The sequence below is a fragment of the Pristiophorus japonicus genome, chromosome 6, assembly GCF_044704955.1.
Source record: "Pristiophorus japonicus isolate sPriJap1 chromosome 6, sPriJap1.hap1, whole genome shotgun sequence".
Lineage (NCBI taxonomy): Eukaryota > Metazoa > Chordata > Chondrichthyes > Pristiophoridae > Pristiophorus > Pristiophorus japonicus.
The window spans coordinates 160,269,705-160,296,876 of record NC_091982.1 but is presented as its reverse complement, the minus strand read 5'-3'; the positions used below and the strand labels follow the sequence as shown (position 1 = coordinate 160,296,876).

General features: G+C 44.4%; 1 protein-coding gene across 3 annotated transcripts in view; it reads left to right on the top strand.

The window, feature by feature from the left end:
- LOC139265841 (diacylglycerol kinase delta) overlaps positions 1–27,172 on the top strand; it is a 198,208-nt gene that overhangs the window by 22,175 nt on the left and 148,861 nt on the right. The window contains exon 1 of one of the 3 annotated variants that reach the window (XM_070883344.1): positions 10,980–11,040. The exons of the other annotated variants lie outside the window; for them this stretch is intronic. Coding sequence (XP_070739445.1) covers positions 11,029–11,040 — 12 coding nt within the window. The 5' untranslated portion in view covers positions 10,980–11,028. Of the gene's footprint in view, positions 1–10,979; positions 11,041–27,172 lie in introns of those variants that run through there. 3 annotated transcript variants of the gene reach the window in all.

Here is a 27,172-nt window from a genome sequence, read left to right as displayed (position 1 = left end):
GTGTAGAAATTGCCCTGTGACAGAATGGGACAGGCTTGATGGACCAGCTGGTCTTCTCTCGCCTGTCATTTTCATATGTTTCAATATAATGTCAAGGATTTAGATCACGATTCTGTGGGAAAGATTGCCTGAGAAATGCAGTCGACATCTGTGTCCGCTTTGTAGCAGGGAACTTTGTCTTGTACGTTTTGTGTCAGGCAGCAGAAGAACTGAGCTAGTTTTCAAATGGTCCCTAGCGCAGGAAGTGTTTAAAATCAGTCAGAGTGTATATATTTAGCCCACTTTTCGTAGAGTCGGGTGCAAGATACAGCTGTAATATATTAGATTTGCCATTGATGGTGGCACTCCTTATTTGGATGTCACCCTTCGGTCAAACCTCGAGGAGAGATGGGCTAAGTGGTGGTGGAGGGCCCAGTGTATAGAATAAGGGTTCTGTTATGATTCCTGAGTCATTATTATTTCATTTGATATTGAATAGGAAATGGCACATTCCAGATCATCAGGGACACAATGTCCACTTACAGAAGTGGACATCGATGCAAACCTGAGAAGATATCTTAACATATAGTATAATATTTCCCTGACTCTCATCCCAGGTATAAACTGCCACTGAATCCCATCCCTGACTATGCCCGAGAGGAAATCTAAGATGCATCAGTTCGATAGTATAAAACATTTTAGGCCCTCTGACACTTAAGTGGTGCTGCTACACTCCTCAGTTCTGAACGCTTTTTTGGTTTCTCAACCTGACTCTTGAATGTTCCAGCTCCGCACCACCCAATTTTGGAAGTTACCCACTCCCCCTTCTGATATTCGGGTTATCCTCGATCAAGCGGCTGCCCACCCTCTTTGTGACGGCCTGATTCTGACTTGAGGCTGCAGCCTCGCCACTTCCCACCCATTTGGTCTCTAGTCCTTGAGTTTACTACCTCAGGTCTTGTGATCCTTGACTTTGCAATCCTCTACCGTTACCCATACGCCCCTCACCACTTACCCCATCTCTTCTCGCCCATTGCACCTCTCACCTGATGTGTCCTTTTTTTGTCTTGGATTCCCAGCTGGCAAAGAGCGTTTACAAAAGATCGGAGTGTCCCACACAAATATATAATGTTAATTCTTCACAAACTCTGAAAGCTTCTCTATCACATCAGTGATTGGAACACCCAGATTTTCCATAGGGTTGGGGGAGGTGGTCACATACATAGTCATAATAGTGTACTCACCAAGAGCAGTGCCATGGGAGATTGAAGTAAAAAGGCTGAGCCAACCAAGCCCAGGTCCTCAGCTTAAGGACAGTGATTTAGGAAGTAGGATGCACAAAAAGGAAAGCAAAATCAAAGAATAAAATGCTTATGGAGGCACCAAAATAACACTAAAGGGATCATTGCTGAGCTATGGGGAAAGAACAGAGGATTGGGTCCAATGGGATAGCTCTTCCTAAGAACAGAGAGTCAGGATAAATGGTTCATTCTCCGGTTAGCAATCGGGGTATCGCAGGGATCAGTGCTGGGACCCCAACTATTTATTTACAATCTATATTAATGGATGAAGGGACCGAGTATAACATAGCCAAGTTTGCTGACGATACAAAGATGGGAAGAAAAACAATGTGTGAGGAGGACACAAAAAATCTGCAAAAGGCATAGACAGGCTAAGTGAGTGGGCAAAAATTTGGCAGATGGAGTATAATGTTGGAAAGTGTGAAGTTATGCACTTTGGCAGAAAAAAATCGAAGAGCAAGTTATTATTTAAATGGAGAAAAATTGCAAAGTGCTGCAGTACAGCAGGACCTGGGGGTACTTGTGCATGAAACACAAAAGGTTAGTATGCAGGTACAGCAAGTAATCAGGAAGGCCAATGGAATCTTGGCCTTTATTGCAAAGGGGATTGAGTATAAAAGCAGGGAAGTTTTACTACAGTTATAGAAACATAGAAAGTAGGTGCAGGAGTAGGCCATTCGGCCCTTCAAGCCTGCACCACCATTCAATATGATCATGGCTGATCATGCAACTTCAGTACTCCATTCTTGCTTTCTCTCCATACCCCTTGATCCCTTTAGCCGTAAGGGCCACATCTAACTCCCTTTTGAATATATCTAACGAACTGGCCTCAACAATTTTCTGTGCTAGAGAATTCCACAGGTTCACAATTCTCTGAGTGAAGAAGTTTCTCCTCATCTCGGTCCTAATGGCTTATACAGGGTGTTGGTGAGGCCACACCTGGAATACTGCGTACAGTTTTGGTTTCTATATTTAAGAAAGGATATATTTGCTTTGGAGGCAATTCAGAGAAGATTCACTCGGTTGATTCCGGAGATGAGGGGGTTGACTTATGAGGAAAGGTTGAGTAGGTTGGGCCTCTACTCATTGGAATTCAGAGGAATGAGGTGATCTTATTGAAACGTATAAGATTATGAGGGGGCTTGACAAGATGGCTGCAGTGAGGATGTTTCCACTGATAGGGGAGACTAGAACTAGGGGGCATAATCTTAGAATAAGGGGCCGCCCATTTAAAACTGAGATGAGGAGGAATTTCTTCTCTCAGAGGGTTGTAAATCCGTGGAATTCGCTGCTTCAGAGAGCTGTGGAAACTGGGTCATTGAATAAATTTAAGACAGAAATAGACAGTTTCTTAACCGATAAGGGAATTAGGGGTTATGGAGAGCGGGCAGGGAAGTGGACCTGAGTCCATGATCGGATCAGCCATGATCGTATTAAATGCGGAGCAGGCTCGAGGGGCCGTATGGCCTCTTTTTGTGCTGTAAGATTCTATGAAAAACTCGAAAAACAGATCTATAAAGAGACTCCAGCGTCAGAGATTGAGATCGGCCTTGTACTAGAAAAAGCTTGAAGAATTAATAAAATTTAATAAAAGCAGAATTGAATGAAGCAAAACCTGTGTGTTGGAGCCTATATTTATGAAGCGTTGGGAGCATTGCCTTGAATCACCTCTCCTAATTCTGATCCAGCTTTTCTCTCCTTTCCTGTGAATCTTCTCGGGACATTTTGCTAAAGGCTCTATGTATTTGTGAGTTGTAATGTAGATGTGAATGGAGACATTTCATTCCGCATCAAACACTGACCAGACCTTGGCAACCCAACCTCAAAAAGGAACAAAACAAAACAGCAGTTTAAGCGATTTTTGCTGAAAACCTCCCAATAAGTTTGAAGTTTTAAAGAAAAAAGTCAACCATAGAATTTTTTTCAAGCTCTACCAGTGGAGTGTTGCCCGCGGAGATTTAGGAGGAAGCGAACTTGCCTCAGAGTGCGTTAGCGATGCTGCAGATATAGGTGTGGGGACCTGCGGCTTATGAAATTAGCTACTTACAGAAGTGTATAGCTGCAGGTGTGCATCAGGCAGCCTTATAATCGGAACATCCCATCCAGATGCTGCCTGGAGACATGACAGAATGGTGACGTCCAAATAGGGAGTGTGGCCGTCCATAGCAAATTTGATACAGATTGGTCACAATTGCTAGCTTGTATCACACAAACAAACAGTGATCTGTGCTGGTAATTGCTACAAAGGCATGTAGTATGAGAGTTTTGTCAGCAATTATCTTCAAAGAGGTTGGATTTGTCTTTGAGCATCCCGTGAGACCTGGAATAGTGTTCTTATTTCTCCAACAGTGATCTGATTTCAAGTTCAGTCAGTATACCTTGGTATGGTTTAAAATAAACCGAGTGCAAAATCTTTGTGTATTGCCCCAATATTGAAGCTGAAATATGAAAGTTAGTCTCTGCAAGTGTTAATGTCATCTACTGAGAGCAGAACTCACATCATTTTTCACTCTATGCATTGAGACCTAGGCTGCCTGCTCCAACTGACTATGTAAAATGTAGAGGAGTGCGGTTTAACCTAAATGAGTCCTACTTCCTGGTATTTCTCTGAAAATATTTAGTCTCTTGAGGGGACCTACTCAGCTATAAATAGCTCTGGCCGTCTGTTCTCACTAAGCGCACAGACTGATGCTGGCCAGATGGAATTTGCCTGCCAAAACATGCAGACAAACAACAAAACACTCAATTTGCTGTTTTTTTTTTCCAGAGACAAGCCTATGAGTTCAAAAAATATAAGGCATGCATCAAGTCCTATAGGTCCCGTAAAGTTTGGACCCGAGATTGGAACCGCAATGCCTTGCCCGATATTACCCCTCTTGTGGAAGAGCGCCTTGTGTTTAGTGGGATATGAGGGCATCAGAGAATGACTCTGGAGACCTGGGGAGGGGGTGGCATGGTCAAAATCTTTAGGGGCCTTTTGAAGTCGGGCAGAGAGATAGATAAAGCAGCTTTTGGCGACAATTCCAGAGAGCATCGATTTAATGGCTAAAAGATGGGAGTGGGGGAGGGAGCGGAAGTGGTCAAAGTAATTAGAGACAGAGGGGGGGCATTGGGTGTGGCTGGAACATGTGGCCAGAGAAGATCACTTGGGAGGGAGGGAGGGGCGATCGTGCAGAGTGAATTGAAAACCCGATCCTTAAGGAAGAAATAGCGGGACATCTAGACAGGAATAGTGCAATCAAGCAGACGCAACATGGATTCATGAAGGGGAAATCATGTTTAACTAATTTACTAGAATTCTTTGAGGATATAACGAGCATGGTGGATAGAGGTGTACCGATGGATGTGGTGTATTTAGATTTCCAAAAGGCATTCGATAAGGTGCCACACAAAAGGTTACTGCAGAAGATAAAGGTACGCGGAGTCAGAGGAAATGTATTAGCATGGATCGAGAATTGGCTGGCTAACAGAAAGCAGAGAGTCGGGAGAAATGGGTCCTTTTCGGGTTGGAAATCGGTGCTTAGTGGTGTGCCACAGGGATCGGTGCTGGGACCACAACTGTTTACAATATACATAGATGACCTGGAAGAGGGGACAGAGTGTAGTGTAACAAAATTTGCAGATGACACAAAGATTAGTGGGAAAGCGGGTTGTGTAGAGAACACAGAGAGGCTGCAAAGAGATTTAGATAGGTTAAGTGAATGGATTAAGGTTTGGCAGATGGAATACAATGTCGGAAAATGTGAGGTCATCCACCTTGGGGAAAAAAAAACAGTAAAAGGGAATATTATTTGAATGGGGAGAAATTACAACATGCTGCAGTGCAGAGGGATCTGGGGGTCCTTGTGCATAATCCCAAAAAGTTAGTTTGCAGGTGCAGCAGGTAATCAGGAAGGCGAATGGAATGTTGGCCTTCATTGCGAGAGGGATGGAGTACAAAAGCAGGGAGGTCCTGCTGCAACTGTATAGGGTATTGATGAGGCCGCACCTGGAGTACTGCGTGCAGTTTTGGTCACCTTACTTAAGGAAGGATATACTGGCTTTGGAGGGGGTACAGAGACAATTCACTAGGCTGATTCCGGCGATGAGGGTGTTACCTTATGATGATAGATTGAGTAGACTGGGTCTTTACTCCTTGGAGTTCAGAAGGATGAGGGGTGATCTTATAGAAACATTTAAAATAATGAAAGGGATAGACAAGATAGAGGCAGAGAGGTTGTTTCCACTGGTCGGGGAGACTAGAACTAGGGGGCACAGCCTCAAAATACGGGGGAGCCAATTTAAAACCTCGTTGAGAAGGAATTTCTTCTCCCAGTGGGTTGTGAATCTGTGGAATTCTCTGCCCAAGGAAACAGTTGAGGCTAGCTCATTGAATGTATTCAAATCACAGATAGATAGATTTTTAACCAATAAGGGAATTAAGGGTTATGGGGAGCGGGCGGGTAAGTGGAGCTGAGTCCACGGCCAGATCAGCCATGATCTTGTTGAATGGCGGAGCAGGCTCGAGGGGCTAGATGGCCTACTCCTGTTCCTAATTCTTATGTTCTTATGAAAGTCCCGTTGACAGAACACCCCTATCCTCGCTGACCGACATTGGCTCCCGGACCGACAACGCCTCCAATTTAAATTGTCATCCTTGTGTTCACATCTTTTCATGACTTTGCTCCCCTTACATTAAACATGCTATATAAATGCAAGTTGTTGTTGATGCGACGACTCTATATGTGCATGTGCTGTGCTGACTAGTTCCACTCGATGTCCTATCTGTATATTAATACACGAGATCCAATCTTTATATTAGTATGCCTGTCATTAATATATTAATGTGCAATGTACAATCCGTATATTATATTTGACATGTTCCTTGTGTAATGTGCTACCTCTATTTTCACATGATGTGCTTTCAATATTTTCTACTGATACGCCATCTGTATATTGTATGCTGTTTTCATATTAACACTGGATGTGCCATCCATATGTTTATGTGATGTGTCATTTACACATGACCAGTTAGCTCTAGGTTTGCATGCGACGTACCAATTAAAAAATATATTTGTTCCTGGAATGCGCATCGCTGGCGAGGTCAGCATTTATTGCCCATCCCTAATTTCCCTTGAGAAGGGGTGGTGAGCCACCTTCTTGAACCTCTGCAGTCCGTGCACTGAAGGTGCTCCCTTACTGTTGTTACGGAGGGAATTCCAGGATTTTGACCCAGCAACGATGAAGGCAATACATTTCTAATTCAGGATGGTGTGTGACTTGGGAGTGGGGGAGAGGGGAGAATTGGAGGTGATGGTGTTTCCATGTGCCTGCTGCTCTTGTCCTAGGTGGTAAAACTCTCAGATTTGGGAGGTTATATATTTACATATAGAAACATAGACATAGAAAATAGGTGCAGGAGTAGATCATTCGGCCCTTCGAGCCTGCACCGCCATTCAATGAGTTCATGGCTGAACATGCAACCTCAGTACCCCATTCCTGCTTTCGCGCCATACCCCTTGATCCCCCTAGTCGTAAGGACTATATCTAACTCCTTTTTGAATATATTTAGTGAATTGGCCTCAACAACTTTCTGTGGTAGAGAACTCCACAGGTTCACCACTCTCTGGGTGAAGAAGTTTCTCCTCATCTCAGTCCTAAATGGCTTACCCCTTATCCTTAGACTGTGACCCCTAGTTCTGGACTTCCCCAACATTGGGAACATTCTTCCTGCATCTAACCTGTTTAAACCCGTCAGAATTTTAAACTTTTCTATGAGATCCCCTCTCATTCTTCTGAACTCCAGTGAATACAAGGCCAGTTGATCCAGTCTTTCTTGATATGTCAGTCCCGCCATCCCGGAAATCAGTCTGGTGAACCTTCGCTGCACTCCCTCAATAGCAAGAATGTCCTTCCTCAAGTTAGGAGACCAAAACTGTACACAATACTCCAGGTGTGGCCTCACCAAGGCCCTGTACAACTGTAGCAATACCTCCCTGCCCCTGTACTCAAATCCCCTAGCTATGAAGGCCAACGTGCCATTTGCTTTCTTAACCGCCTGCTGTACCTGCATGCTAACCTTCAATGACTGATGTACCATGACACCCAGGTCTCGTTGCACCTCCCCTTTTCCTAATCTGTCACCATTCAGATAATAGTCTGTCTCTCTGTTTTTACCACCAAAGTGGATAACCTCACATTTATCCACATTATACTTCATCTGCCATGCATTTGCCCACTCACCTAACCTATCCAAGTCACTTTGCAGCCTCATAGCATCCTCTTCGCAGCTCACACTGCCACCCAACTTAGTGTCATCCGCAAATTTGGAGATACTACATTTAATCCCCTCATCCAAATCATTAATGTACAATGTAAACAGCTGGGGCCCCAGCACAGAACCTTGCGGTACCCCACTAGTCACTGCCTGCCATTCTGAAAAGTACCCATTTACTCCTATTTACATGGATTGACAACCAGTTCTCAATCCATGTCAGCACACTACCCCCCAATCCCATGTGCTTTAACTTTGCACATTAATCTCTTGTGTGGGACCTTGTCGAAAGCCTTCTGAAAGTCCAAATATACCACATCAACTGGTTCTCCCTTGTCCACTCTACTGGAAACATCCTCAAAAAATTCCAGAAGATTTGTCAAGCATGATTTCCGTTTCACAAATCCATGCTGACTTGGACCTATCATGTCACCTCTTTCCAAATGTGCTGCTAAGACATCCTTAATAATTGATTCCATCATTTTACCCACTACTGATGTCAGGCTGACCAGTCTATAATTCCCTGTTTTCTCTCTTCCCTTCTTTTAAAAAAATATGATGTGCTATCTATATAAACGTAATCTGCCATCTGTTTCTTAACACAGGATGTGCTCCTGTGTATCGATGCTGGATCTGCCATCTGTATACTAACGTATGGCATGCCATATGTAATGTGACATACTATCTCTATACTTACACATGATGTGCTGTCTATGTTAGCAGGTGATATGCGACCTATATATTTACATGTGATGTGCTGTCTCTATATTTATACCTAACATGTTGATATATTTCCGTGTGATGTGCGATCAGTAGTTATATGTGATGCACAATCTGTATATTCACATTCTGTGCTATCTGCATAGATACAGGTGATGTGCTGTTTGAGTATTACCACTACGCACTGTCTTTATTTACACGTGCTGCTTATCTCTATGCACTTGATGTGTTATCTTTACACATGATGTGCTCTCTATATGTGATGTTCCATCTCTTTATTTACATAATGCATGCTATTTGTATATTTACACTTGATGTGTTATCTCAATATTTTACACAGCCATACTGTCAGTATGTTTATACACGGCTTGCTGTCTGTATATTGACACAGGATGTGCCATCCATAAATTTGCAAGTGACGTACTATCTCTATTTACACAGGGGTGCTAACAGTAGATATTTATGTGTGATGTGCTGTAGCTATATTATCACATGATGTGTTAGCTATATGTTTACACATGGCATGTCAATCTATATTAACTTATGATGCGTCATCAGTATATTAATGTGTGAATTGCTTTGTATAATTGCATATAATACTCTAGCAATCTCTGTTTACATATGACCTGTCATTTATATATTTTCATGTGACATGCTGTCTTTGTGCTGTCCTGTGATGTACAACTTGCATTTTTACATGTAATGTGCTATTTCAATTCTTATGTGACATGCTACCTCTATAGTTATATGTGATGTATGTTATCTGCCCTTACACATGATGTGATTTCTCTATTTACCCATGATGTGCTATCGATATGTTTGCACATGATTTGCAGACTGTTTACACATGACATGGCATCTCTAGGCGTGATGTGCTATCTGTACACATATTGGCCCGTAATTTGCGGTCAACGGCGAAGCTAAGGTGTTCGCCACTGTTCCCGAAGTAAACTGCCTGCAAAGATCGTGCCATCTCTGGTGAGAAGCTTGGCTTTCTCGATGTTCAGTTGCGATCAGTGTAAGATAATGGGGATTCCCTAACAAGAGCTGCTGTATCGTCAACAAGTTGTCTCAGCAGCCAATCACAATGCAGAATTCTCACCAGACCGGGACTCATGAAGTGAAGAAGCTCCTTTAATTCTGACTTTTTAAAAATGTTATAGAGAGCAAAACAAAAATTGGGGCTCTCACACAGGGAAAAGGTAAACCTGAAATAAAGAGGAACACACTTTGAAGGATTTTTTTAAAAAGTTGAAAGTTTTAATTTTTATTAAAATGGATAAATTTGACACTCCACAAAATTTAAATGAGTTTTCCAGGGCTATAACATTTGTTTAGCAATTTTTATGCTGTTAAAACAGCAGTTATATCTGATCCAAAATGAGTATTTAACAGTGATATTACCGCAGAAAAGCCCATGTTTTCGTCACTGATTTCACTGATTGCCAACTACTGGCGGGGGTGGGGGGGTGCGCCGCCAGTGCGGAGCAGGCAATGACTGACTGCAACTTCATTTTTGTCTGCATTTAGCTACGCATGCGCTAAATCCTGAAGTTGTAGTTAGTTTCAAAGGGATAACAACAGTGAACAATGTGCTTTTGCTGTTATTACCCACCGCAAATTCCGGGTCAGTATGCTATCTCTGCTTACATATGATGTGTTATGTCTGTTTCCGTGCATGTGCTGTCTGTGTGCTTACAAAAAATGTGCTATCTACTTGCATATGATGTGCTCTCTTTACTTACATGTGATCTGCTATCTTTACTTACATGTGATGTGCTACGCCTATTTACACGCATGTGCTAGCTGTTTACACTTGCTACCTCTACTTACATGAGATGTGCTACCTCTTTCTACACACGATGAGCTATCTATATTTGCATTTGATATGCTATCTTTTACGCATGATGTACTTTCTCTCTTTTTATATTTGTCGTGCAATCTGTACACTTAACATCTGTATTTTATATGTGATATGCAATCCATATACCCTGTATTGCCATGTGACATTTGTATATTTACATGGCAATGCTATCTGCATGTTTATGGACTGTACAGAGTACTGAATCTACAGAATACTCAGACTATACTCTTGACTGTACAGCTGTTCTGTACACAATTTTGTCACTGTACACAATTGCTCTGCTGAATACAGTGACTGTACAGGTACTCTGTGCAGAATACAGTGACTGTACAGGTACTCTGTGCTGAATACAGTGACTGTACAGGTACTCTATGCTGAATACAGTGACTGTACAGATACTCTGCAGAATTCAATGACTGTACAGGTACTCTGTGCTGAATACAGTGACTGTACAGGTACTCTGTACAGATACTCTGTGCTGAATACAGTGACGGTACAGGTACTCTGCTGAATACAGTGACTGTACAGGTACTCTGTGCAGAATACAGTGACTGTACAGGTACTCTGTACTGAATACAGTGACTGTACAGGTACTCTGTGCTCAATACAGTGACTGTACAGGTACTCTGTGCTCAATACACTGACTGTATAGGTACTCTGTACAGATACTCTGTGCAGAATACAGTGACTGTACAGGTACTCTGTGCTGAATACTGTGATTACAGGCATTCTACATAATACAGTGACTGCACAGGTACTCTGTGCTGCAGGAGGTCCAGCTGGGAGGCCCAGGTCGCGCCCAGTCGCCGCAGGAGGTCCAGCCGGGAGGCCCAGGTCGCGTCGGGTCGCCGCAGGAGGTCCAGCCGGGAGGCCCAGGTCGTGCCGAGTCGTCCAGTCCTCCTCCGTTTCGGATGCCTCCAAAAGTACGTCACCACCCTCCACCTGCTCCACGACGACATGCAGGCCGTGATCCTTACCAACGGATCAGTCACAGACCCAATCCACGTCCTGACCGGGGTCAAGCAAGGCTGCGTCATTGCCCAAACCTCCTTCTAAATCTTCCTCGCTGCCATGCTCCACCTCACAGTTGACAAGCTCCCTGCTGGAGTGGAACTAAACTGCAGAACCAGTAGGAAGCTGTTCAACCTTCGACGTCTCCAGGCCAGGTCCAAGACCCTCCGACCTCTGTCGACGAGCTACAGCACACGGACGTGCCTGCGTCTGTGCATACACAGAGGCTGAACTCCAGGACATAGTCAACGTATTTACCAAGGCGTATGAAAGCATGGGCCTTATGCTAAACATCAGTAAGACAAAGGTCCTCCACCAGCCTGTCCTCGCCGCACAGAACTCTTCCCCCCACCCCCCTCCAGGCATCAAGATCCACGTTTCCTGAGGAAAAGAGCGTTTGAACTGTCACCAAGCTCATGGTCTACAGGGCCATAGTAATAGGGATGGTTTTCTCGACCAATATGTTGAGGAACCAACTAGAGAGTAGGCCATCCTGGACTGGGCCTTGTGTAATGAGAGAGAATTAATTAGCAATTTTGTAATGCGAGGCCCCTTGGGGAAGAGTGACCATAGTGTGGTAGAATTCTTCATTAAGATGGAGAGTGACACAGTGATTCAGAGACTAGGGTCCTGAACGTAAAGAAAGTTAACTTCGATGGTATGAGACATGAATTGGCTAGGATAGACTGGCGAATGATACTTAAAGGGTTAACGGTGGATAGACAATGGCAGACATTTAAAGATCACATGGATGAACTTCAACAATTGTACATCCTTGTCTGGCCTGTGAAGCACTTTGGGAAGTTTTACTACCATAAAGGCGCTATATAAATAAAAGTTTTTTCTGCAAATGTAAGTATCTGTGGGCGGTCTTCCCTTCAGCATAATTGCGTACACTGCGCTTCTGCTCACTGTACCCTCAGATGCTGCGCGGGACTCCACAGGTGTGAAGGGGGACTCTCCGCTCGGCCTCCTACTGAAGGCAAATTGTCATTCTTTTTGCAGGTAGGAGGGGGCTTACTCCGGACGTAAGCCGGCGACCGTAGTTTTTGGCCCCGAGTGGTCCTGATTCGATTTTTTTCTCCTCAGATAATGCTCACTTCCCACTCAAATGAGTTAGATGTAGTCCTTACTACTAGGGGGATCAAGGGGTATGGCGAGAAAGCAAGAATGGGATACTGAAGTTGCATGTTCAGCCATGAACTCATTGAATGGCGGTGCAGGCTCGAAGGGCCAAATGGCCTACTCCTACACCTATTTTCTATGTTTCTAAAAATAAAACGGGGAAGGTGGCTCAACCATGGCTAACAAACCATTGCTATCAAGCGAAAGTGTTAAATCCAAGGAAGAGGCATATAAATTGGTCAGAAAAAGCAGCAAACCTGAGGACTGGGAGAAATTTAGAATTCAGCAGAGGAGGACAAAGGGTTTAATTAAGAGGGGGAAAATAGAGTATGAGAGTAAGCTTGCAGGGAACTTAAAAACTGACTGCAAAAGCTTCGATAGATATGTGAAGAAAAAAAGATTAATGAAGACAAATATAGGTCCCTTGCAGTCAGAATCAGGTGAATTTATAATGGGGAACAAAGAAATGGTAGACCAATTGAACAAATACTTTGGTTCTGTCTTCACTAAGGAAGATACAAATAACCACCTGGAAATACTAGGGGACCGAGGGTCTAGCGAGAAAGAGGAACTGAAGGAAATCCTTATTAGTCAGGAAATTGTGTTAGGGAAATTGATGGGATTGAAGGCCGATAAATCCCCAGGGCCTGATAGTCTGCATCCCAGAGTACTTAAGGAAGTGGCCCTAGAAATAGTGGACACATTGGTGGTCATTTTCCAACATTCTATAGACTCTGGATCAGTTCCCATGGATTGGAGGGTAGATAATGTAACACCACTTTTTAAAAAAGGAGGGAGAGAGAAAACGGGTAATTATAGACCGGTTAGCCTGACATCAGTAGTGGGGAAAATGTTGGAATCAATTATTAAAGATGAAATAGTAGCGCAAATGGAAAGCAATGACAGGATCGGTCCAAGTCAGCATGGATTTATGACAGGGAAATCATGCTTGACAAATCTTCTAGAATTTTTTGAGGATGTAACGAGTAGAGTGGACAAGGGAGAACCAGTGGATGTGGTGTATTTAGACTTTCAAAAGGCTTTTGACAACGTCCCACACAAGAGATTGGTGTGCAAAATTAAAACACATGGTATTGGGGGTAATGTATTGACGTGGGTAGAGAACTGGTTGGCAGACAGGAAGCAAAGAGTAGGAATAAACGGGTCCTTTTCAGAATGGCAGGCAGTGACTAGTGGGGTGCCGCCAGGGCTCAGTGCTGGGACCCCAGCTCTTTACAATATACATTAATGATTTGGACGAAGGAATTGAATGTAATACTCCAAGTTTGCAGATGACACTAAGCTGGGTGGCAGTGTGAACTGTGAGGAGGATGCTAAGAGACTGCAGGGTGTCTTGGACAGGTTAGGTGAGTGGGCAAATGCATAGCAGATGCAATATAATGTGGATAAATGTGAGGTTATCCACTTTGGTGGCAAAAGCAGGGAGACAGAATATTATCTGAATGGTGATAGATGAGGAAAAGGGGAGGTGCAACGAGATCTGGGTGTCATGGTACATCAGTCATTGAAAGTGGGAATGCAGGTATATCAGGCGGTGAAGAAGGTAAATGGCATGTTGGCTTTCATCGTGAGAGGATTTGAGTATAGGAGTAGAGAGGACTCGCTGCAGTTGTACAGGGCCTTGGTGAGGCCACACCTTTATTATTGTGTACAGTTTTGGTCTCCTAATCTGAGGAAGGACGTTCTTGCTATTGAGGGAGTGCAGCGAAGGTTCACCGGACTGATTCTTGGGATGGCAGGACTGACATATGAAGAAAGACTGTATCGACTAGGCTTACATTCACTGGAATTTAGAAGAATGAGAGGGGATCTCATAGAAACATATAGCATTCTGACGGGATTGGACACGTTAGATGCAGGAAGAATGTTCCCGATGTTGAGGAAGCCCAGAACCAGGGGTCACAGTCTAAGGATAAGGAGTAAGCCATTTAGGACCGAGATGAGGAGAAACTTCTTCACTCAGAGAGTTGTGAACCTGTGGAATTCTCTACCACAAAAAGTTGTTGAGGCCAGTTTGTTAGATATATTCAAAAGAGAGTTAGATGTGGCCCTTACGGCTAAAGGGATCAAGGGGTATGGAGAGAAAGCAGGAATGGGGTACTGAAGTTGCATGATCAGCCATGATCTTATTGAATGGTGGTGCAGGCTCGAATGGCTACTCCTGCACCTATTTTCTATGTTTCTAATACCCGCCCTCCTGTATGGCTCAGAGACGTGGACCATTTACAGTAGACATCTCAAGTCGCTGGAGAAATGCCACCAACGATGTCTCCGCAAGATCTTACAAATCCCCTGGGCGGACAGATGCACCAACATTAGCGTCCTCGTCCAGGCCTACATCCCCAGCATTGAAGCACTGGCCACACTTGATCAGCTCCGCTGGGCAGGCCACATAGTTCGCATGCTCGACACGAGACTCCCAAAGCAAGCGAACCACTCGGAACTCGTCCACGGCAAATGAGCCAAGGGTGGGCAGAGGAAACGTTACAAGGACACCCTCAAAGCCTCCCTGATAAAGTGCGACATCCCCACTGACACCTGGCAGTCCCTGGCCAAAAACCGCCCTAAGTGGAGGAATCCAGGAGGCCGCTGAGCCCCTCGAGTCTCATCGCCGAGAGCATGCAGAAATCAAGCGCAGGCAGCGGAAGGAGCATGAGGCAAACCAGGCTATCCGCCTACCCTTCCCTTCAACCACTGTCTGTCCCATATGTGACGGAGACTGTGGTTCTCGTATTGGACTGTGCAGCCACCTAAGAACTCATGCTAAGAGTGGAAGCAAGTCTTCCTCGATTCCGAGGGACTGCCTATGATGATGACTCTGCTAATTACTGTGACTGTACAGGTCATCTGTGCTGAATACTGTGACTGTACAGGTACTCTGCTGACTACTGTGACTGTACAGGTACTCTGTGCTGAATACTGTGACTGTACATTCAATCTGTGCTGAATACTGTGACTACATTCACTCTGCTGAATACTGTGACTGTACATTCACTCTGTGCTGAATACTGTGACTGTACATTCACTCTGTGCTGAATACTGTGACTGTACATTCACTCTGCTGAATACTGTGACTGTACATTCACTCTGTGCTGAATACTGTGACTGTACATTCACTCTGTGCTGAATACTGTGACTGTACATTCACTCTGCTGAATACTGTGACTACATTTACTCTGCTGAATACTGTGACTGTACATTCACTCTGTGCTGAATACAGTGACTGTACAGGTACTCTGCTGAATACTGTGACTGTACAGGTACTCTGCTGAATACTGTGACTGTACAGGTACTCTGTGCTGAATACTGTGACTGTACAGGTACTCTGCTGAATACTGTGACTGTACAGGTACTCTGTGCTGAATACTGTGACTGTACATTCACTCTGTGCTGAATACTGTGACTGTACATTCACTCTGTGCTGAATACTGTGACTGTACAGGTACTCTGCTGAATACTGTGACTGTACAGGTACTCTGTGCTGAATACTGTGACTGTACAGGTACTCTGCTGAATACTGTGACTGTACAGGTACTCTGTGCTGAATACTGTGACTGTACAGGTACTCTGCTGAATACTGTGACTGTACAGGTACTCTGTGCTGAATACTGTGACTGTACAGGTACTCTGCTGAATACTGTGACTGTACATTCACTCTGTGCTGAATACTGTGACTGTACATTCACTCTGTGCTGAATACTGTGACTGTACATTCACTCTGTGCTGAATACTGTGACTGTACAGGTACTCTGCTGAATACTGTGACTGTACAGGTACTCTGTGCTGAATACTGTGACTGTACAGGTACTCTGCTGAATACTGTGACTGTACATTCACTCTGTGCTGAATACTGTGACTGTACATTCACTCTGTGCTGAATACTGTGACTGTACATTCACTCTGTGCTGAATACTGTGACTGTACAGGTACTCTGCTGAATACTGTGACTGTACAGGTACTCTGTGCTGAATACTGTGACTGTACAGGTACTCTGCTGAATACTGTGACTGTACATTCACTCTGTGCTGAATACTGTGACTGTACATTCACTCTGTGCTGAATACTGTGACTGTACATTCACTCTGTGCTGAATACTGTGACTACATTCACTCTGTGCTGAATACTGTGACTGTACATTCGCTCTGTGCTGAATACTGTGACTGTACATTCACTCTGTGCTGAATACTGTGACTGTACATTCACTCTGTGCTGAATACAGTGACTGTACAGGTACTCTGTTCTGAATACTGTGACTGTATAGGTACTCTGTGCTGAATACAGTGACTGTACAGGTACTCTGTTCTGAATACTGTGACTGTATAGGTACTCTGTGCTGAATACTGTGACTGTACAGGTACTCTGCTGAATACAGTGAATATACTGTATAGTTACTCTCATGGTGTGTACAGAATACTGAATAACTGCAAAACTCTTGGACTGTATTTAATAGTCACGAACTGTAAAGAATATTGTGTAACTGCAGAATGTTCACTCTGAAGAATATTGTATGACTAAGAATTTTGACTGTACAGAATCTTCAGTGCATAAAATACTGAGTGACGGTACAGTATACTCACTAACTGTACAAAACACTCACTGACTGCTGAATACTGACCGATTGTACAGAACACCTATTGGTTGATTGTTGGACAGAATGTTGACTTGTAACTCCTTACTCAAACAGTAATTTGAGTGGAGCTGTACAGACCACCTCAAGTTGACGTCAGTACCGGGGATACTACCTGAAATGCTGGGCAGAATAATAGGGCAGCTTTGCACGGAAATGAAAACCATGCAAGATGTGAGCATTTTCTGGGTTATCGTGATGTTTAGCAGAGCTTGCTGCAATAGGCCATTGTATCTGGAAGTAGTGAATAGCCACTGGACCGACATACTAAGCACACAGCAGGTGGTTACAATGTAATTCTCATTCAATCACCCTTCCAGTCAGTAACAAAATGCAAAATGTTTGAAAGCATTCCTGGCTTAAAGTTAAATTTCTCGTGTTTTTCATCCAGTATTTATTCCGTTAGCTTCCTAATTTATTTCTTGTTGCTTGAAATGGAATGAATGAATGGTCGAACATCTCCACAGCAACTCCTGCTCACACAGACAGTGTCAGACACTGCATCACCTTCCACGGAGCTCCCGGTTATGTCAGTCGGTATCAGATGTTGTCATACACTGCAGCGATGTCCAGACAACAAAATCTGAGTTGGGGAAAAAAAAGTGATTTAGCATTTAATTGAAAAAATAACCAAACTTAATAGCAAACAGATGGAAATGACTTGTGAGAAAATTATGCTGTTTCTTCCTGTCTGTCTCCAGGGATGGGAGAAATAACTTTTTATAGAAGAGCCATTTCCTGAGTAGTTTATTAGGGGCCACTCGTTCATGCTTTGAGGCTCTGTGCAGTGCTGTAGCTTTAGTGCGTTACGATCCCATATATTACTGCTGTCACAGGGGCTCGAACAAATTCATAAAATGGGAACAGCAATGCTTTAACATTTTACATAATTAGGAGAGGCTGAAGAAATGATCTCTATCATCATCATTTGGAGAAGAAAAGAAACGCGGGACATGGTTGATGATGTGCATCTTGAAGCAGCGGAGTTTAGAGAGTTTGTCTGTACACAACCAGCAATCTTGCACTCGAGCCAAGGGAAAACAAGCACTGTGTGATTTAAAGAGCAGCTCCTTACACTTGAGCTTCAGACTGCCACCTAGTGCAGTGAATGCTGACTGGGTAGTAAAGAAAATGACTAGATTTGAGATTGAGTTAGGACCGGATTGACATAGAGGGTATTATCCTAGGGACAAGAAGGAGGTGAAAATGGTTGGAGTGAGCCAAGGGGAGGAGCTACATGAATGGGACGAGTCAAGTTGTCTTGATCCCGTCTCTCCCATGCTGGCATTTGGAGGTTTCACTGCAGAACTCTTTGAGTTGGCAATGATTATAGAGCCCAGTGAGATTGTGTTTGCTCTGCTTATCGTACAAGAATGTATTATTTGGACATCTTTCCTATAGTTACATTCCTGAGATGGTGGCACAGAGTGTTGAACCAGCACAAACTTTAACAATGACGAGTTCATTGCACTGCTTTAAAAACAATCTTTTTTACAAAATAGTAAGTATTTATTTCAGTGCATTTTCCATTCCTTGAACCTAAAAGTTGGATAATGGCTTCCTCTGCTGCTACCTACCTTGCAGGGCTATGAGGGAAGAGAGTGGGACCAATTGGATAGCTCTTTCAAAGGGCCAGCATAGGCACAATAGGCTGAATGGCCTCCTTCTGGGGCTGTATGATACAGTGCAGCCATTTTCAACAAGCACTCGACAACCTAAAGATTATTGGACAATTTCACTGTCGCTGCTCATCACCTGGGAACAGGGCACAGGAAGATGGTACCAGCTAGACTTGGCTTCCTCCAAGTATTTATAAATTAGTAAGAGAATATGTAAAGCTCCTTGTGACTCCATTACACTGCAGCTTCTAGTGCAGCTAAGGTTATTTCCATTAGCTGCTCCCGGAAAGGATAAGGTTTCCCACATCCCCACTACCTTTTTTATGGTGCCTAGTTGCGAAGAGTTCCTTTGAAGGAGACGTTTACTTCAGATTTGTATTCTTGAATTTCTCTGGCTTGGTTTATAAAGAGCCCAAACTTCATTTCAGTAGGGATTCAGATGGTGGATTGGGATTTCAGTAAAGAAAATAGTGGCTTATGAGCCTTTCATTTGAACTCCAGTACAATTAGGGTGTCTGAAGGCAGCATTTTGAGCTGTAAAATACTGGGGTGAAATATTAGTGGGTACAAGTTCATCACTGTATATCACTGGGCGCAGTATGGGTACAGATCAGTCACTGTATAACACTGAGGGATGTATGGGTACAGGTCTGTCACTATAGCACTGGGGGCAGTATGGGTACAGGTCTGTCACTGTATAGCATTGGGGGACAGAATGGGTACAGATCTGTCACTATAACACTGGGGGCAGTAAGGGTACAGGTCTGTCACTGTAAAACACTGGGGGCAGTATGGGTACAGGTCTGTCACTGTAAAACACTGGGGACAGTATGGGTACAGGTCTGTCACTAAAACACTGGGGACAGTATGGGTACAGGTCTGTCACTATAACACTGGGGGCAGTATGGGTACAGGTCTGTCACTGTAACACTGGGGGCAATATGGGTACAGGTCTGTCACTATAACACTGGGGGCAGTATGGGTACAGGTCTGTCACTATAGCACTGGGGGCAGTATGGGTACAGGTCTGTCACTATAACACTGGGGGCAGTATGGGTACAGGTCTGTCACTATAGCACTGGGGGCAGTATGGGTACAGGTCTGTAACTGTAAAACACTGGGGACAGTATGGGTACAGGTCTGTCACTATAACACTGGGGGCAGTATGGGTACAGGTCTGTCACTGTATAACACTGGGGGCAGTATGGGTGCAGGTCTGTCACTATAACACTGGGGGCAGTATGGGTACAGGTCTGTCACTATAGCACTGGGGGCAGTATGGGTACAGGTCTGTCACTGTAACACTGGGGGCAGTATGGGTACAGGTCTGTCACTATAACACTGGGGGCAGTATGGGTACAGGTCTGTCACTGTATAACACTGGGGGCAGTATGGGTACAGGTCTGTCACTATAACACTGGGGCAGTATGGGTACAGGTCTGTCACTATAACACTGGGGGCAGTATGGGTACAGGTCTGTCACTGTAACACTGGGGGCAGTATGGGTACAGGTCTGTCACTATAACACTGGGGGCAGTATGGGTACAGGTCTGTCACTATAGCACTGGGGGCAGTATGGGTACAGGTCTGTCACTATAACACTGGGGGCAGTATGGGTACAGGTCTGTCACTATAGCACTGGGGGCAGTATGGGTACAGGTCTGTAACTGTAAAACACTGGGGACAGTATGGGTACAGGTCTGTCACTATAACACTGGGGGCAGTATGGGTACAGGTCTGTCACTGTATAACACTGGGGGCAGTATGGGTACAGGTCTGTCACTATAACACTGGGGACAGTATGGGTACAGGTCTGTCACTATAACACTGGGGGCAGTATGGGTACAGGTCTGTCACTATAGCACTGGGGGCAGTATGGGTACAGGTCTGTAACTGTAAAACACTGGGGACAGTATGGGTACAGGTCTGTCACTATAACACTGGGGGCAGTATGGGTACAGGTCTGTCACTGTATAACACTGGGGGCAGTATGGGTACAGGTCTGTCACTATAACACTGGGGACAGTATGGGTACAGGTCTGTCACTATAGCACTGGGGGCAGTATGGGTACAGAGGTCTGTCACTATAGCACTGGGGGCAGTATGGGTACAGGTCTGTCACTATAGCACTGGGGGCAGTATGGGTACAGGTCTGTCACTGTAAAACACTGGGGGCAGTATGGGTACAGGTCTGTCACTATAGCACTGGGGGCAGTATGGGTACAGGTCTGTCACTGTAAAACACTGGGGGCAGTATGGGTACAGATCTGTCACTAACACTGGGGGCAGTATGGGTACAGGTCTGTCACTATAACACTGGGGGCAGTATGGGTACAGGTCTGTCACTATAACACTGGGGGCAGTATGGGTACAGGTCTGTCACTGTAAAACATTGGGGGCAGTATGGGTACAGGTCTGTCACTATAACACTGGGGGCAGTATTTGTACAGATTTGTCACTGTATAACACTGGGGGCAGTATGGATACAGGTCTGTCACTGTAAAACACTGGGGGCAGTATGGGTACAGGTCTGTCACTGTAAAACACTGGGGGCAGTATGGGTACAGGTCTGTCACGATAACACTGGGGGCAGTATGGGTACAGGTCTGTCACTGTAAAACATTGGGGGCAGTATGGGTACAGGTCTGTCACTATAGCACTGGGGGCAGTATGGGTACAGGTCTGTCACTGTGTACCACTGGGGGCAGTATGGGTACAGGTCTGTCACTATAACACTGGGGGCAGTATGGGTACAGGTGTGTCACTATAGCACTGGGGGCAGTATGGGTACAGGTCTGTCACTGTATAACACTGAGGGCAGTATGGGTACAGGTCTGTCACTATAACACTGGGGGCAGTATGGGTACAGGTCTGTCACTATAACACTGGGGGCAGTATGGGTACAGGTCTGTCACTATAACACTGGGGGCAGTATGGGTATAGGTCTGTCACTATAACACTGGGGGCAGTATGGGTACAGGTCTGTCACTGTATAACACGGGGCAGTATGGGTACAGATCTGTCACTATAACACTGGGGGCAGTATGGGTACAGGTCTGTCACTATAACACTGGGGGCAGTATGGGTACAGGTCTGTCACTATAACACTGGGGGCAGTATGGGTACAGGTCTGTCACTATAACACTGGGGGCAGTATGGGTACAGGTCTGTCACTATAACACTAGGGGCAGTATGGGTACAGGTCTGTCACTATAACACTGGGGCAGTATGGGTACAGATCTGTCACTATAACACTGGGGGCAGTATGGGTACAGGTCTGTCACTATAACACTGGGGGCAGTATGGGTACAGGTCTGTCACTATAACACTGGGGGCAGTATGGGTACAGGTCTGTCACTATATAATACTAGTGGACAGAATGGGTTCAGGTCTGTCGCTGTGTAACATTAGGGTTGTAAGGTATCTGCTTCATGGATTCTTTGCTTAAGAATTCATAGCAACACATTGCTATTAAGAACTAGTTGGTTTATTAACAAAGGTTTAACAATCACACCACACATTCCCAGTTCATCCACGAGGATCACAACTATATACCTCATCGTGGATGACCTAGACCCAACTGACATGGGTTTTATTGATTCTTGTGAACATTACGTGACTGGCTAAGTCACTCACAATGCAATAGCTCCACAAACATGTGAGCATCCTCAAAGATGCATACATTACAGGAGACAGTATGGGTATAGGTCTGTCAATGTATAACACTGGAGCAGTATGGGTACAGGTCTGCCACTATAACACTGGAGCAGTATGGGTACAGGTCTGTCATTGTATAACACTAGGTGGCAGTATGGGTACAGGTCTGCCACTATAACACTGGAGCAGTATGGGTACAGGTTTGTCACTGTATAACACTAGGGGGCAGTATGGGTACAGGTCTGTCATTGTATAACACGGGGCGAGATGGCGGCAGTTAGGGTACAGGTCTGTCACTATAATACGGGGGGGGGTGGTTGGTAGGATTGTCACTTTCACACTGAACACTGGGGGGGCAGTATGGGTACAGGTCTGTCACTATAACACTGGGGTGGGCAGAATGGGTACAGGTCTGTCACTATTAACATGGGGGGGGTGGATGGATGGGGACAGGTCTGTCACTGTACAGCACGGGGGTGGGGGGGGAAGGATGGGTAATGTTCTGTAATTGCATTAACACGGTGCGGAGCAGGATGGGGACAGGTCTGTCACTGTATTAACATGGGGGGGGTGGATGGATGGGGACAGGTCTGTCACTGTACAGCATGGGGGTGGGGGGGGGCAGGATGGGTAATGTTCTGTAATTGCATTAACACGGTGGGGTACAGGATGGGGACAGGTCTGTCACTGTATAACACGGCGGGGGGGGGGTGGCACAGGATGGGTACTGGTCTGTCACTATGACACTGGGGGGGGAGGGGGCGGTATGGGTCAGGTCTGTCACTGTATAACACTCGGGTGCAATACTGATGGGGACAGGTCTGTCACTAGTGGTGATAGTGCAGATAGAAACAGTTTGAAGTGATGAACTAATAATTAATGCACAAGATGCACTTTGCACAACATTTAGGTGTGTTGGTTTCCACATACCTAGTTTCCCTGTGATTTTTCATGTACCATAGTTGCATCTATTAAGCTTTGATAAGCTGAATAAGACTGAACTGTACCAATGACGGACCAGCGTGTTGTGGGTATTATTAAATTACCACCTGCTGTTTGCATTCAGTCTTCCTCTCAAACAGAAGAATGGGAGATTTGCACTGATGATGCTGGGCTGCTGCGAGCCCCAATCAGCTGCAGATCACCCCAGCTCCCAGCTCAGGCACTGGGCATTTAACAATTGTGGTAAGTAACCCTGTACCGTTTCGACCTGACCGTTTAGCATGATTCAGCTGGAGTTTCAGAACTGCAGGGACTGTGCAGCTGTGGTTTGAGTGCTGTAGCTGTAAGGGTTTGTAATAACCTCTCCTTGATCTGTCGGGATTGTCGTGCCAGCAGATGGGTCCTAAATATAAATGGGTAGATGCTGGGGGGGGAGGTAGTGTGGAATTGTATCTTTGAAAGTCAACCACAAGCCCACAGGGGCCCACAGTAGAGAATTATTCATTCCTGTCCAAAGTGCCCCCATGCTGCAGTCATTTCCGACTGTGTCCTTGTCTGACCCAGTTCTATAGAAAGCAGTTTTCTGCATTTTAAATTATCATCTTCTTTGAGGTATCCCCAGATGGGTAAAAACATTCTTTCTGTTCCTGTTCTGCTCACTTTATGATTCACAGTAACTGGATAATGTGCTGCTCACATGGTGACCTGACCATTTTATGAATCCTGGCAAAGCCTTGGAGCAATCGCTAACATCCAGCAGTTCTGCTTGGAGAAGCTCCATTGTTCACTTCGACATTCAGTGAAGCGTGCTGCTCCTTAACCAAGAAGGGGAGGTGCCCTTATACCCTTTTGCTGCCATTTTTATTTTAATCAAAATAAATTGATGATAACTTATATTTATATAGCGACTTTAACGTAAAAATGTCGCAAGGTGTTTCACAAGAGTGTTATCAGTTACAATTTGACACTGAGCCACATAAGGAAATATTAGGGCAGGTGACCAAATGCTTGGTTAAAGAGGTAAGTTTTAAGGTGCATCTTGCAGGAGGAAAGAGAGGTGGAGAGGTTTAGGGAGGGAATTCTAAAGTCTTATTTTACAGGAAAACTAGTATGTGGAAACCAACACACCTAAATGTTGTGCAAAGCACTTCTTGTGAATTAATTATTAGTTTATCACTTTAAACTATTTCTATCTGTACTATCACCATAGTGACAGACCTGCCCCCATCAGTGTTATACAGTGACAGATTTTACAGCTACAGCACCCAAACGGGTGTCTCACTTATACCACAGCTGCACATTCATCACAGTTCTGAAACTACAAAGAGCCAGCATGGACTCGATCGGTCGAATGGTCACCTTCTGTGCCGTTATGACTCTCTAAAATAAAGCTGGTATGTCAGCTCGCCTCAAGTGTGGCTCCCCTTTCAGTCAATAGTGGGTTCCAACCCCACCACACCTTATACAATACTTTAAAATGGCATAGCCACATTAGTTAAGATGTGTATTTCCCCCGATGCAGCAATGTTCCTTCTGAACGTAAGGGACATGCAAACAGCCCTTTAGAATGTGAGGGAGACGAACAGCCTTCAGGACATAAAGTAGATCTTTTGCCTCAGTTTTCACTCGAGACAGTAACAATGGGCTTGAAGGAATACTTGAGGAAGATGCAGAGATAAATATTTAAAAGGATATTGTATTTAAAAAGATCATAGGGCTGAAAGTGGAAAGGTCACTAGGCCTTGATGGTATGTATCCCAAAATACTGAAAGAGTTCGGAGAGGAGATAGTACGAGCCATAATTTTCCCAAAATCTTTGGAAGTGGGGATTGTGTCAAAGGATTGGAGGGTGTGTTCAAGAAAGTGGAAAGGGATAAAGCAGGAAATTATCGAGCAAATAGTCTTATCTCAGTTGTGTGGAAACATTTAGAATATAGGATAGAATTAGTGAACACTTAAAAAAGCATGGCCCAATCAGAGACAGTCAGCATAGATTTGTAAAGGACAGGTCATGATTCATTAATGTAACTTTTTGAGAAAATCACAGAGCATAGATAAAGGAGATGTTATGGATATTGTCTTTTTGGATTTTCAGAGGCCATTGCATAAGGTTCACACAAGAGACTTGAAAAAATGTAGGCAGAAAGTATTAAAGGGAATGGATCACATTAAACGGGTAACCAGGTCGTGAGCAGTGTGTCCCAGGGATCTGTGCTGGGATTTCTTTTGTTTTTCATGTACATCAATAATTTGGACATAAACACAAGAGGAATGGGGAATCAAAGTTTGCTGCTGGTTCCAAAATAGGGGGGATAGCAAACTATGAGGAAAAATACACGAGGAGATGGACAGGTTAGCAGATAGGTGGCAGATGCAGCTCAGTGCAGAGAAATAAGCAGTACACTTTGAAGCAAAAACACTGAAAGGAAGTGTACCCTAAATGATACAACTCTTAACAGAGTGGAGGAAGACATTGAGGGGTGCGCTGGTCAAAATATCCTAAAAAGGTACTGAGATTATAGGTTTTGTACATAGGAGCATTAAATATAAAAAAAGCAAAGCAATGTTGAATTTGTACACGATGTTGGTTGAGGCACAGTCAGGGTAATAGGTGCAGTTCTGGCACTTCATGAGAGGGAAGATATTTGAGTTATGGAAAGGGTGCAACAAAGACTCGAATGATACCAGGAATGAGAAGTTATAGTTATGAAGAAAGGCACCTTCTCACTGGGGTAGAGAAGGTAAGAGGGAGAGGTTTTCCAAATCGTGAAAGATTGTACTGATTGGGGAATTGATAACAAGTGGACATAGGCTGGGGATGATCATTAGAAGGATGAAAGGAGAAATTATTTTTTTTCCATTGAGGGTTATTCGAACATGGAATAATAGAAAGAATTGGCATTTATAAAGTGTCTTTCATGACCTCAGAATGTCCCAAAGCACTTTGCAGCCAATTGAGTGCTTCACAAGTGGCTATTGAGGCAGAGACTATAATAATAGTTGAAAGGAGATTGGATATGTATTTGAAAATAAATAATATAAAAGGATATGGAGAAAGGCCAGGTAAATGATATTAGAGTCGATAGAAAATCTCATACTATTCAGGATATTAGAATGGCAAGTTGCGCTCTTGTCTCCTCCAGTAACACCAGGGACCAATCCCATTCTCCTTAGAGTAAATAAAGCAGGTAAAACAAGCAAGAGTGTAAGTCTGCAAGGGGAAAAAAGAAAGCACATGCATACAGCATTTTATCACACTTTGGGCATCCCAAGCTCTTTACAACCACTTTTGAAGTGAATCCTCTTATTACGGAGGCAAACTCGGCAGCCAACTTGTGCACAGGAAGGTCCCACAAATGTTTTTGGTGGTGTTGCTTGAGAGAGGAATGTTGTCCGGGGCACCAGGAGAACTCCCTGTTCTTCTGCAAGTAGTACCATGGGACCTATCACATGCACCTAAACAGGCAGACTGGAGTTCAGTTTAACATCTGATCCGAAAGATGGCACAAATTCAGTGAAGTATAAATTAGAATTTTACACTCAGTATGGGCTGTAATCCAACTGGGCAGTGGTTCTATGGTGCAATGACCCATGCAATCCGTTGCCTGAAGCAAAATAAACTCCATTCTCCTGGGGAACTGGGTGGTGCAGTGGTTTAGACACTTGCCTTTCATCTCTGGAGCCTGGATTTCAATCCAGCCCAAATGATGGGAATGAAACTTCCGCTGTCTGCTGGCTTTTAAGAGTCTGATTTAAAATTAGGTTGAGTAGTCTCGGTTCGCACTAGGCGTCAGAAACTGGTTCTAATTTGACATTAATTAGCAATCCGACTCAGAGAAGTCACAGGATGGCTCATGTGTGAAATGGAAAAATGTCACCCTGGTGCAAATAGGGGATGGTGTTCTGAAGGTTGGGACTGAGTGGTTTTACAGCGGAGAAGAGGGAGCTTCGCTCTGCAATTGAGGACTACCTCATGCTGATACTGGGTATCTGACATGGTAAGGGTTCCATTTCCCAGCACTAACATCTCTTTGTCATCTTCATAGGCGGTCC